Genomic DNA, 14,146 nt, shown 5'->3' on the forward strand with positions numbered 1-14,146 from the left:
AAATATTCATTAATACTATAACAGAAGAATACTATCTGAACTTTTAAACTTAGCATTCTTATACATGTAGTCTCAGACTAAAAGCAGAGACCCCAAAAAACCGTTTATTATAACCATGATATTTTTAGAAAGATAAATTACAAATATACCATTAGATTAATGCTGGATTTTGACTACTAGTGCTTATAGTAAAAATTTAATCACACAGCATGAGATTTTTCAAATTGACTTAGGGAAAGAAATCCCTTTGCTTTTCAATACACTGTGCGCTGATAAATGAAGCACATGCTCTTGGAGACACCTACATTGCTCTATAAAACATGATATATATTAGTTGAACAATGAGGATTAATCTGCATTTATGTAAAATTTATATAAGAAAATCACTTCTATTTTCAACGTGAGAGACATATGTGAAACATTCATGGAGATAATTCAAAACATCAAAAGAATCATGTTTTCCTTCCAGTCATTGGTGTCAAGTAGGTCATATCCTTTTATGGCACTATTCATCTGTTGGGCGTGAATTAATTTCAGTGGCATAGGTTTTCTTAATAAGTGATGTGCCAAAATTTTGATATAATGTGGATAACCACCTGCTTTCAATCTGCTTCAATCCAGTCCCCTGAAAAGCTACTTTTCATCTCCTTCCTAGGTATATCCTCATTTACACATGAAAAAAGGTAAATGAAATACTAATTAGACAGTAACAGTGAAAAATTCAACTGAAAATACAAAAATACAATGACAGTAATATGGAGGAAAATTATCCTGTTGCTGAGTTGGATTTTTTTTTTTTGAAAGTTGATAAGCTTGCTTACATTAAGGATACTTCAAGTTTTTACTTTAAAGAGAAAGCATAAACATGCTCTTCAGCTCCTACCAGCCATCAGCCATTGTATCAGCCATTAAAAGGTTGTTTTCTTTGCAACTATACACATTAAATATTTAAGATGTTTAAATACATGAAAAAACTCTCTAGGCATGAGCACCAGTCAGGTGCAAAAGAGAAAAGAGGCTTTCAAAAACTTGCCAGTAATCTGAAGTTCATACATAGCTGAGGCCTCAGAGACTAATAAATAAAAACATCAGCAGTAGGCTTCCCTCTCATTCGTGATTCTATGTTCTTGAACTACCACTGAGATGGTGGTAATTATCTATTCATAATCCCTCACTGCTTTGCCCAGCATAAAACATAAAGCAAATCTTGCAAAAATGCAAGTCTGCCATTGAAACTATTAAGCAGCAAAAAAACACTTCAGACCTTATTCTTCATTACACTTTTCAAGTTCAGAAAAAAATGCAGAATATACACAGCAACAGGGTTTTTGAGGAATTTTTCTTCCTGTGTAAGAAATGGAACAAATCTTTAAGTAATTTCAGAAAACAGAAAATCACATCTATCCTTCTTTTTTAACTTCTTTTTAAAAACAGAACAAAGGTATATAGTGAAGGAACTGGAGAAATGCACATGGGTATCAAGATTGTGGCAAGACAACTGAAAGTTAAGCCACTTGCATACAGACTTGTGAAAGAAATAATAAGACTGTAGGATACCAAGAAGAAAGAGCGGAGTCCAGGAGACTTGGAGAAGAAAAGAATGTTTTATGACTTAGCTTTTTTTTTTTCTTCCCTATGGGATACTGGGCAGAATACATGCATAGATCAAAGAGCACCCCCACCCATCTCTGACTCCCTTAATGATGTGGTTCGTCCTTTCCCCCTTAAAATATGTTTTTTATTTTGTTAAAAAGTATAAATATTTATACCAGTTGAAAACACTGGTTTCAAAAAATAGACATGTGTTATTCTTTATATATGGTAGTTTTTAAAGTAGGCTTAATATGATGATTACTTGATATTCATGAATAACAAAACTAATTACGGTTGCTAAAGCCACATGCCCCATGCAGCCTTAATATGCTGAAGTTCCCCTTTATCCATTAAAAAAAGATTTAAATGCTTAATGATTTTTAAGCTTCAGAGAATAGGAGTCACTAACTTTTGCTTTTTTAACCAAGTATGGCTTACTCTTTGAACTCCAGGGCAGATGAATGGAATTTGCTAAATGCAGAATCACAAGAACTAGAAATTGATAAGGATTATTACGAGCAGCTACAGATTAAAATACTAGAACCAAACCAATCAGACTACAATCACAGCAGGAAGTCCTATCCTGACATGAAAAAACAATGAGACAACCCTAATGATGTTCATTTTTTTGTTATGCCTCTTGGCAAAGCTTTTCATGCTAAAGATCTTTTCCTTAACATTTAATTTTGAGTAATCAGTTTCCTACCTAACTCCTTTTATAGCTCTATGGTTCCTTCTACAACCCTAGATCATTCTGCTTCTGCCTTGACTTTTACACTTCTCAAATATTTGTGAATTCACAGCTCCAAAACTTCTTCCTTGTCATCTCTCAGCCAAACTGCATACATTAGACTCTAATTTTATTTTCTATTTCTTTCATAAGCAGTACCAGAATCTATATTTTTGTTGTTTTTCCGTGCAATTTTGGTTAGCTTCAAAGGACTGCTTGCTGGAAGAGGTGTGATCAGCTCACATAGCTGGCAAATTTTGAGTGCTCACCTTGCTGAATAAAGAACCATCACAAAGGCCTCTAGAAAGAGTTGTAGAGAGAAGCAAAATAACAGATAAACTTTATGTATCTATAGTTTTTACTCAAATGTTTACATCAGGCAGTGGAAACTAATGTAACTATCTTTTGTCTGACACATCTAGCCCTGACTGAAACTTTGCAAAACAAATATATATCATTTGATAACCTTCTATGATAAAATGACTAGATCCATGGACAAGGGTGGAGGAATGGACATCATTTATCTTAGCTTTAGTGAGACTTTTGATGCTATTTCTCACAAYAGCTGGAACGTTTCAGTCTGAGCAACTGAACTCTAGTCCACTTGTAGTACAGGTACTGGAGGAGTCTACACTAGGGCCTGTCTTATTTAACACGTTTGTCCATGATTTGGAAGAGGTGATAGATTGCTTGCTCATAAAGTTTGTAGATGACACCCAATTGTGGGAATTTGGGATGACACCCAATACATTTAAGGGTAGGCTAGGGTTGCCATCCAGAGAGACCTAGGAAGGATGGAGAAATGAGCCAACAGACACCTTAGGAAGTTCAGCAAGGAACAGGCTGCCTAGAGGGGTGATGGAATATCTATCTTTGGAGCTGTTCAAGACACAACTGGAGAAGTCCATGGGCAACCCGGTCTAATTAGGCCTGCTTTGAGCAGTGATTGGACTGTATGAACTCTGAAGGTCCCTTCCCAGGTAAATTATTCTATGATTTTATCCTACATTAAACTTTTTGTGCTAAAAGCAAATCAATGATACCAATGAAATGTGTGCATAACCATATACATGTGCACAATTGTGTTTGCATAGACACTAAAAGGAAACAAACACAATGAAGGGGCAATGCATCACTCTTCCTGCCCACAAGAAAGATGCACAATCTAGACTATTATCATAATTAGTAATTACAGGATTACCTAAAGGAAGGCAAAGACAGTCATTGTCTTAAGTAACTAGCATACAAAATTCCATTCATAATCTGAGTTGCTTCCTAAATTTCTTTTTGTCTTCCCACTCTGGTGCTCAGAAGTTGCTCCAGACCTTACATTCCTCTAAACCTTTTCACCAAGTCTGAACAATGAGTCCTTTTGCTCTAGATGCTGGATTGTTTTTTCTTCAAAGAGGAGTACATGGAAAGAGGTTTCTCCATCCTTTTTTTTTTTCTTATGTTTCTTGTGTTGGTACTTACTCTTCTGCTGAGCATTTAATAAAAATACTTGTGAAAATCCTCAAGTACTCAAGTTAGAGCTTCAGGAGCTCTAACTCTGCAAAGGAAATTGGCACTGTGGGAAAAAACATCATAAAGTTATTTTCTATGAATAGCCTTGCTGCATAAGGCTGTGTTGAATGCAAATGCAACAGGAACACGCTAGCTGGAAATCCACAGCACAGGTTCTGTATACCACTATAACCTATATGACAATCTAGTTAAGATGAAATAATTTAGTAAAGTCTTCAGAGGATGAACAATTTCAGCTCAATTTTTCTGTTAAAATATCCAAAGTCATGTACTAGTCTATGGGATCACATAGGACACATCCAAAGGTGAAAATCACCACCAAAATCAGAGAGTAATGGTCAATGGTCCAAATTCTAGCTGACCTCTGGTTATAAGCAATATTCCTCAAGGTTTGATGCCATGTGATGTCTTAATTAATGGCCTTGCCAATGGGACAGAATGTCCCCAAAGGAAGTTCATAAGTAACAGCAGATTAGGGGGAGTAGTGAGAGGTAGGGCTGCCATTCAGAGGGATATTGACAAAAGAAAGGAATGAATTGACAGAAACCTCATGAAGTTCAAAGGTAAGTGCAAACTCTTGTACCAGAGATGGAACAATCTCAAACAACAATACAGGATGGAGACCAACTGCTATAGAGCAGCTTTGAAGAAAAGAACTCAGGAGACCTGGTGGACAAGTTGATCATGTGACAGCAGTGTGCCCCTGTGGTGATGAAGATTAACCACTTCCTGGGCTGCATGAACAACAGCGTAACCAATGGGTCAGAAGATGAGATTATTCCCTTAAATTAGGAACTTGCAAGGCCACACCTGGGGTACTATTTCTAGCTTTGAGCTTCCTAGTAAAAGAGATTGATGAACTCAAGTGAGCAGAGGGATCAAGCATCAAATAGTGGAGGTCACTTGAAGATGCTCAGAGAGCATCAAGTGTGTGAGGGGCCTAAAACACAGGATATATGAGGACAGGGTGAGTGTGCTGAGTTTATTCAATCTGGAGAAGAGAAGGCTAAGGATGATGGTAGGGAATCAAACTGCAGTTTAAACTTACCTAAAGCAGCACTATAGAGAAGATAAAGTGGGACTTTTCTTGGAGATGCACAATGAAATGTTGAGAAGCAATGGTTAAAAGTTGGATCAAGTAAAATTCTGACTGGATATAAATAAAAAAAAAAGTCAGAGTGAGGATGGTTTTGCACTGGAGAGCTGCCTGGAGAGGCAGCAGAACCTCCATCCTCAGAGATATTAAAAATTTGACTGGATGATGTCCTCAGAAGCCTGATCTGAGTTTGACATTAGTCTTGCTTTGAGAAGTAGAATGGACTAAATGACCTCCAGAGGTCTTTTCCAAACTAAATTATTTTGATATTTGCAATGAAGTAATTAGCAAGGGTGACATATGTATAGTCATATGCAGGCTCCAGACTTGATTAATTGAAATGAAAATAGCAGCGTACAATCTGGGTATTATGTTTCTTTCTGTTGGCTAAAGAAGGAACATGAGGATAACAATAAATGTGTATCTACTAGAGGGTGGGGTGACTTCATTTAAGCATACCAGACTGCAGAACATAAAAAAAAAAAAAAAAAAAAAAAAAAAAGGAATAACAAAATAAAATACTGGATTTTATATTTTCAGTATAGTGAATCAAGCTATAGCTTTACAACTAATTACAAACAAGGACAACACTAATACAAATCAGAACTATTCCCATTATTCATTACAGAAGACCTCAGGAACGTAAGGGAGATATTAACGAAGAACAAATAGGTACCTCAAGATATAGTCAAGAAAATGTTTTCTGAAATGATCTATTAATTTGCTCTTAAGTTCGTACAGTCCACATTAGTAGTGCAGTACTTCTGCCCAGCACCAATTCAAAATTAAAACTCTGGGCATCTTTTCAACTCCTGTGATTCTATCCATTCCACTGACAATTAGAAAAGTGCTCTGCAAATTATTTATTGAAGATATTCCCACATATATTTATTTATAATGCTCATTCAATGCCTATCCAAAAGAGGCCCTGTGTCTGCAAAGTATCCAAGGAAGAGAAAGATAACACTGCATTTCTTTACAACATCTTTCAACATGGTAATGAAACAATGCCCTTTCTCTCTCCCTGTTTTTGGGATGGGATGAAAAAGAAGAGGATAGTGTGATGCCTCGATTAGCAGAATATAAACAAGCACTGGGGTTCTGACAGGGTGAGAAGGGAGAAACAGAAGTAGACTTGGCTGCTCTAGAGCATTTTCCCACCTCTGCCCAGCCCCAATGCACACTGAATCCATATGTGGGCAGGCAAGGAAGAAGTTGATTCTCCAGCTCTCCCATCAGATAGATTTTTGGAAAGGAAGAGTTGACAAATAATAAAAACAGTTAGGAAGAGAGTTAAAAGAGAGAGAGACAGTGAAAATTTCTTAACGTAAACAGCAGCCATCCAGTGGAACCTTGGTTCATATTCATTTTAACTGTCTTTAAAAGATATTGTCAGCTTGACTAGATCCCCGGTATAGAGCATACGAAATAGCTACTTTTTGCTTAGCACAAAGCTCTCACTGTCTCTTCTCCCATATTTTTTGCATCAGCCTAGAAGATGACAATTCTGTCACAATTAGTAGCTGGCTTTCCATGTAAACTGATGTATTAACTCAAAGAACTAAAGAAGAATTACAAATCCTACAAATCCTCAGATGATTACTGAATGCTACAGGGCTCCAGAAAAAAAGGAGAAATTAACAGTTCAAAAGATGAAATACCTCATACGTGTACCATCATTACTCTTAACAAAGAGGTAGAAGAGGATTCAGAGGTGGACTGAATCCTAGTGATCTAACTGAAGACAGCCAATGTAAGGATTCATTACCAGGCATAGAGAACTTTTCATAGTTCACTGGTTTAAGTAACATGTACAACATGGCGTATACACATGTAAACTGATGAGAAGATGACCAAGCTTCAATAGAAGTTGAAATTAAATACCAAAAAAACCCTCAAAATCTACTTCAAAATTGATTTCCTTCTTACCTTCATTATTTTCATCAGTTAATTTTCCTCATGCATAAGATGTTGCAGAATCACCTCAGTCTATTTACTGAATAATATTTTTACTAAAATAACACTCCCCCAATTGAAAATGCATTCAGAGGTTGTTCTAACAATCTGACCAAATACAGAATATTAATACATATATGTAATTTACTTAAATCACTGTCTATTACTGAAGATGAGACAAACACTGATCCCAGCTACAGTGTTTTAAAGAAAAATTAACTGCAAACCAGGGAAAACAACCTAGAAAATAACCTACCTCAGCGGTGCTACTAGCAGGTTCAAGTCCAACCATATTGGCTTGTACTAGCTGTTGAAGAAGTTGTACTTGAGCCACACTGAGGAAGAAATCCAGATTTGTTGTCACATTTACCTCCAAAGAATGACCACACACTAAAATCTCCTGTGGAGAAAATAGGGGAAAATACTAGACAGCAGCTACTCGGCAAATAATTTTCAGTCCTTGTATAACCATATTTTGATTTTCTGCTTTAGTCAGTGCTTCAAGATAGGGAAAAAGTATTAATTATAGCTTTTTAGGAGACAGTGGTGTATCAGGCTTCTAAATGAGGATGTGGCTTATTCTTTGCTTTGCTTTCCACAGTGTGTGTAACCGTTCAGACAAATTTTGTAAGTAAACCATTTAATGTGTGAGGTCTTGTTTCTGTCTCTTGATAGTATCAAATAGTGGACTGTCAGATTTTGGTTTCTTATTTTCTTGGCAATGAGTACAAATCTCCTTCCCTTCCAAAAAAGGATGCAGTTTTTTGGAACATAAGCTCTACTTGATTTATAATGAAATCATGTGCTGGAACTCACTGATAACCAACCTAATTGATTTCTCTTTGCCTGTAAACCATTGTTAATACCTTGGCAGAGCTAGCTGGATAATCACTGTTTTATTGGTGTTATCTAGCACAAGAAAAGCTCTTGACCACTGCTGGCAAGCAATAAAGAGATGAAAAACAGAAACAATACAGAAGACTTGCTTAATAAGTAGAAGTACTGCCCCTTCACATGAAAACTATGTGCATAATGTTCAGGTTCTTGGTAATCTATAGTAGGCTTCTCCTTTCTTTAGTGACTGTCATGCAGAGAACAGATAAGAAGAAGAATTTAAGAAGTAAAAATATTTTAATTCTTGAACATTAGTATGATTTCAGGGACTTTTTTACTGAATCATTTCCATGCATCCTAGCCACCCTTGAAGCTTTCTGTGTGTGTGTTTTTTTTTTACATTAAAAACTTTTTCATCTGCATTTGTGATAGCTATATATACAACAAAGTTGTCAAATTTTCTTTATATACTTATTATCTACTATTTTTCCAACAATGTGCACCTATTGCAGAACGTGTAAATATCCTGTCTCGGTTTTGCTCATTCAAGGAGGTAGTTGTTATGAGGAATAATTCCTGTGAGCTTACGAAAGCTGACTAGCATCTCCCCTATATAATGTTTTAAATTCCCACCTATGAAATAATGCCAAAAAGTGAGTCAGTTTTTGTGTGTAACAAGTTTGATACACGAACCATTAACAAGCTGATCACAGTCTGTTAAATGTGATTGTTAAATATGGAATACCTTGAAGTACCCATATTGCTGGTCGAGTAGTGGATGCTTTGTGGAAATCTGTGGCTTGAAAATTTGGCTACAAGAATGCAACCCAACTTGATTCTTATAAGCAGCATGTAGCTCACATTTTCAGGTTTGTTTATGAGAAGCTTGCGAATACAATGTTTTGTAATGTCCTATCATAGCACCTCTTCTCAACACCTTTTAATCACAAAACTTTTAAAAATATTGCTGGAAACCATTAAAGGATTCCCACTTACTGATTTGTAGACAGGCTTATCTACCTCTGGACAGGTTGCCTTTAATATCAAGTGCTATACATAAATTTTATCTGGCAGAGAAAGCATATTTCAGGTATCGATTAAAATTTTTTTTTGATAGTGGATGATTTCTGTACTTGAAAATATTATGATTACCCATAAAAGTTCTGCTATTTCTGTTCACATTTTGTACTAACCTCTGGGTGCAAATTCTCTGGTGCATCAATTTTTGTGAAAATAATTGCAGGAGCTGCAGTTATTCGAACTGTGAAATCTGTTAAAATCGGAGTTAAAATTGCTCTCCTTTCCTGATGCCGCCTTATGCTAGGAAAAAAAAAAGATAGATTAAATCACATTATAAATTGTCCAGGGATCAAAACTTTCCACATTCTTCCATACACACAACACACAGCACAATAAGGCTTAAATACCAGTTTGGCTTTTAGGTTGCTACCTCAATAAAAATTAAGTATCATCATTATAGATCACATTAATGCCAGTCCTGAAGGCAGAATGCATCTTTATTTCATGACATGAAATAAAGACAAAATATATCTAAATATTTGACTCTTCAAGTTATACGCAGTCAGATAATTGCTGCAATTGGCTTTGTTTTTCTGTTGTTTAACTAAACTATACAAAATTCTTTAAATAAAGATAAAAGCTTAATAATCAGTATTTTTCAAATGTGCTAGGGGATGCTCTTTATTTTATAAATAACCATCATACATAATACCTGAATTTGTGCATTAAAACCTTATAGGGAAAAAATTACCATTACTGCTTACAATAACAAAAATAACACAAAATCAAAGATATGAAAAATTTAACTAGCTAACCCTACATAACTCTCGCAATCACACATTAATTTTTTTTATAATTGTTGTTCAAAGTTAAAATTGCCCTAAAAATGGAGAGCTGTCAGCTTTCTTCCACTGCTCCTGTTACTGGTTTTTCTTAGTTGGTACCTTTTCACCTAAATATCAAGATTTTCTTGCTAAGAACATTTGTGCCATTAAACTTGATAATTACATTTGTTTTTCAGCTGTAAGTGTTTTTTTTTCTTTAACCAAATACTAAGCCTAGAGCCACAACACTGTTATGTACGGACCACTAATAGCTTATGACAATACATTCCAACTAGCCAGGATCTTGTGGGTCAGGTTAAATAAACTATTGCCACAGAATCCCATCTGAGACCTTCTGATCAGGGGAAGAAAAAAAAAAATGCAATGAGATCAAGATGGTGCTCAGACCCCAAAGAGGATGCAGTTCAAACTTCTTCAAGACTCCTGCCTTTAAGAGAGATTTTCAATAATTGTATCTATGTATCATCATTTACAGGTATGATGATTTCCTGCATTCCAACACAGACAACTCTAGAATCACCAAAAAGTTATTAGTCTTAGGTAAGCTATAAGAAAGTATCAACTGCAAAACAACGAAAGTTAAAGTTATACACAAATAATGCAAACACCTATTACAATGTAAAAGACCGAACTATGCTGCCAGGGAAAAAGGAACATATCTATGCAGAATTATTGAGATATATCTGCATGACAGTTAGGTATACATACATTAGCTTTAATTTCACTATCTCCAGTAATAATGGCTCTGTAGATGTGAGCCAGATACACAGGCTATATAGTAATGCAATTAATCCTTGCCATCAGCTATGGTTATTCATGTCAGTGTCATAAAACAATATGGTCAGATGACTATCTATGCAGAAATCTTCTAATTGCGTGCAAAATAGGTGATTTAATCTTTAAATTAAGAACAGAGTTAAACACATACATTCAGGTGTAGGTAGCAGTTTCGAAATGGATTCAGTTGAATCCATTCAATGGATTCCGTCTCAGGTGCTGATGGTTTATAGGCCAAGAGTTAGACAGAAAAGAAATTAAATAGATAACAATGTTTCCTGACTATGGCTTAAATACACTTGTAGTAGGACCAAAGTCCATAGATGAGAGTTCACTGCTTAGACTACTCTGGTACTGATGTTTCAAATCTTACTAACAATTAGCTGAAGTGTCTTCAAAACATGTAGAAAGTACAGCAAACTATAAGGGAACAGATGTGGATAAGTCCGAAGGCACTGAAGTTTATTTAGGACGACTTTTGCTTTATACAGAGTTTAACTAACAGATGCTGCGAAGCACAGAGCTAGTATTTACTGAGCACAGGTGTAACAAACTTTGCTTCAAATGACCTCCACAATCACTGCCAAGTAGGTTGTGTATGGTACTTAAGGGCAAATTGATTGGCGAACTGTGAGAAAATAAGCATCTGACAGAAAAAGCTCCAATATTTTGGCCAGCTGTATCTCTGCTGGTCTGCAAAAATGGTTTTTGAAGCAAGATTAGTCTAATTAGACATCAAAATTGGAAGGCAGATCAGCTATTGATCAGTATATTTCAACAGAGAAACTGGCCTTAGGTTTTGCCAGTTCTGCAAATGCTTCTCCCCTACCATCACCTTAGTTTTAAATATAAACCAGATTTTTTTTTTTCCCAGATTCCTATTTCCCCTTTACAATAGGATGAGAAAGAAATGCCTTTGTTTTTGAGGAAAATGAAAGAGCTAAGTAGTGGAACAGCTCTTTGAAAGAGCACACAGTTGTGTGTTAGATAACTTCCACTAGAAGGGACAAAAATCTTCTAGTAAGCATGATTTTAATATATGAAACAGAACTATAAAAACAGGTTATTTGATGAACAGAAAACCTACAACTGGCTCTTTGTTCAAATTAATTTTCAGCTCCTAAATATTTCCATTTCTTAATTTTCAAATATTATTTTAGTAGGTATCCAGCACATTGCATTTTAAAGGACTATTTGGTAATATAGATTGATTGCTTTTCTTTTTTTCTCTTTTTTTCATCATCCTTATATGGTAGCCCTGTCCTACCCCACTTAATGGTTTCTGCATTTCTAGTTGGTGAATGTGAAGTTCAGCCAAATCAAGTATTAACAAAATAACTGTAAGTACAAACAGAAGGCAAACAGAGTGTAGTAAATAATGAGGGGAGAGGATATGAGAAAGCGCACAAAAGGAACAAAGCAACAAATTCCACTTTGAATTATTAAATCTTCCACACTGCACCTAAGTGCACCGTTAACTTAACACAGGTGTACACCACATGAGCTTATGAAAAAACTTGATTGTGAAGAGCGTAATGATGGCTCTATGTCTGCAGCGCATTCATTCCATGGTTCATTTATGCATCTGTTATATATTTGTCTTGAAGAAAGGGAAAAGCTAGTACTTTCAGAGATGTGAAAGCAGTTGATCATGTACACTTAAAAGTAGAGCGCATTTGAAAGACCATATGCTAACGCAAAGCAACAAGGCAACAAAACAGTTGTGATAAGGCTTCTAGGTGCCTTTTACTTGGTGCTGAATTTGGGCTATATCCGAAGAATAACATGAACTCTGGTTACAGACCACGGAGCCACAGTGCGAGGTATTGTAAAAGCACAGAACAAAAATGTCCTCTGTCCTCAAAAAATACAGTTTAGCAATAGGGGAAAACAGACCAGCAGGCAGGGAAGTAAAAGGGAAAAATAACAACACCGTAGGTAGTGATAGCAGTACAGTGGCAACCTGAAAGCTGTCTGAAGAGTTTTTGCATTAAAGCATAATATAAATGAATTTTTTGGAAGGCTTTGGAAGAAGACATTGCAAGAACTTTGTGAATATTCACAGGAAATGCCTTTAAAGCATGTAGGATAACCTGGGAGTGAGCAAGAGCGTGGTTTTTTGAAAATTAAATGTGGCAGCCTGCTAACTGGCATGAAAAGGTTTGATGAACAGTGCGTGTAGGTGTATCAAAGAAAATGAAAGACAACACATATGGGGAAATGGACGGACACAGAAGCCTGGATGTACCTTAAAAGCAAAAGCGTATCTAATGATTAATATGACAGAAAACATTGCAGGGAGGAGAGAGAGAGAGAGAAAAAAACAAAGAATAGGATTTGCAATCGAAGTAACAATGTTTGATCACATCAAATCAAATCAGCATTTGATTACATTCACTCAGAAGAATCTTGAATTCATATGAGAAGAAAAACTGCCAAAGAGATGATGTTGCACTAATCAAGAAGGTGTAATGATGTGAGATGGGATAAGCCATGAAAATGCGTACAAACGGCAGTATGTTGGCCTTCTTGGACATAAATATGGAAATTTTTCCATATTTATGTGGAAACAAACAAACAAACAAACAAACCAGTCCAGAAAGAGCTGAACATAACCTCAATGTGAAACTTTGAAAATGTTTGCCTTAATTATCAAGTTTTTGTTATGATACTCTACTGACTCTGGAGTTCGAATTTTTCTATACTTAAATAAAATACAGGTCAGAACGAAACTCATATACATTCAATACATGGATGACCCCCCAAAAGCTCGTGTATGCCACCTAACTTTAGCATCTACAGAGAGATGAATCCTCACTTGAAAGGCTGTGACTTGATCATGAAAAATCAAGTATTAGTATAGACTACACCACATAATCACCTATGCTTTGTATATGTGAGACATGCAGAACCATGGATGTTACATTAGGTAATGTGGCAACTTAGGACTTCTGAATGACTTCTCTCTGGTAAGTGTCCTATGTGACCCGATTAAGCCCTGATCCATAAACCTATTGGGATATGTAACTACTAATGAAATCCGGGGAAACGAGCTTTGCTGTGCCTCAGTTCCCCACCTTACAGTGGGCAGAACAGTTCCCATCCTTTCACCTCACTAAGGTTTTGCAAACGTATGTCACGGGAGAGCGAAGTAGCATAAAACCATTTTCAGATCTAACTACCAAAATTCAACACTGAACAAATATATATCACTTGGTCATGGAAGATGATCATTGTTATACAATTATGCCTCAGTAAAATTAATTTTCTTCTTATTAACAATGCTTTGCAACATTTCTATGTTGTGAATTAATAAAGAAAATAACTTACTTCCAGTTTATTGGAGTAAGGCCTTGTACAGTACGAATACAGGCATGACTTAAGGTACCATAAATTCAACAACTGAAATACAGGACTGAATGCAAATGTATTTTATTTTATTCCAAAACATTCACATAGTATGCCCTTATTGCCCTACATATGTATTAATAAATGTACAAGCTGTATTCCAACTGTCCAGAAGAGCAAGAAAATTAAAACTGTTCAATGAAAAGTCTGCAGGAAATCTTTTGGAAGATCCTTGCAAAGCAAGAGTGGTATTTCGTTCAGTTTTGTACAACAGATCATTGGCTCCCGGACATACTCAATGAGAGCCGGCGAGAGCTGTTCCAGATGGTGGTATGCCAAGGACAAAACTGTAATGCAGTATATTGCCACACTCAATTCATTAGCAAACAGAGGATTATTTTTTTTTTTTTTTTTTTTTTTTTA

At 35.9% G+C, this 14,146-nt stretch overlaps 1 protein-coding gene across 7 annotated transcripts in view; it reads right to left on the minus strand.

The window, feature by feature from the left end:
* The window catches only part of VPS13B (vacuolar protein sorting 13 homolog B), a 464,422-nt gene that overhangs the window by 150,853 nt on the left and 299,423 nt on the right, over positions 1-14,146 (minus strand). For all 7 annotated transcript variants that reach the window (XM_085301417.1, XM_085301642.1, XM_085301811.1 and 4 more), the window contains 2 exons: positions 8,927-9,053; positions 7,156-7,299 (listed from right to left, as the gene is read on the minus strand). In XM_085301417.1, the coding sequence (XP_085157543.1) occupies positions 7,156-7,299; positions 8,927-9,053 (271 nt within the window). The remainder of the gene's footprint in view (positions 1-7,155; positions 7,300-8,926; positions 9,054-14,146) is intronic.

This window comes from Rhea americana, unplaced genomic scaffold, assembly GCF_003343005.1.
Source record: "Rhea americana isolate MKP2758 unplaced genomic scaffold, rheAme1 scaffold_0, whole genome shotgun sequence".
In the NCBI taxonomy this organism is placed as follows: domain Eukaryota; kingdom Metazoa; phylum Chordata; class Aves; order Rheiformes; family Rheidae; genus Rhea; species Rhea americana.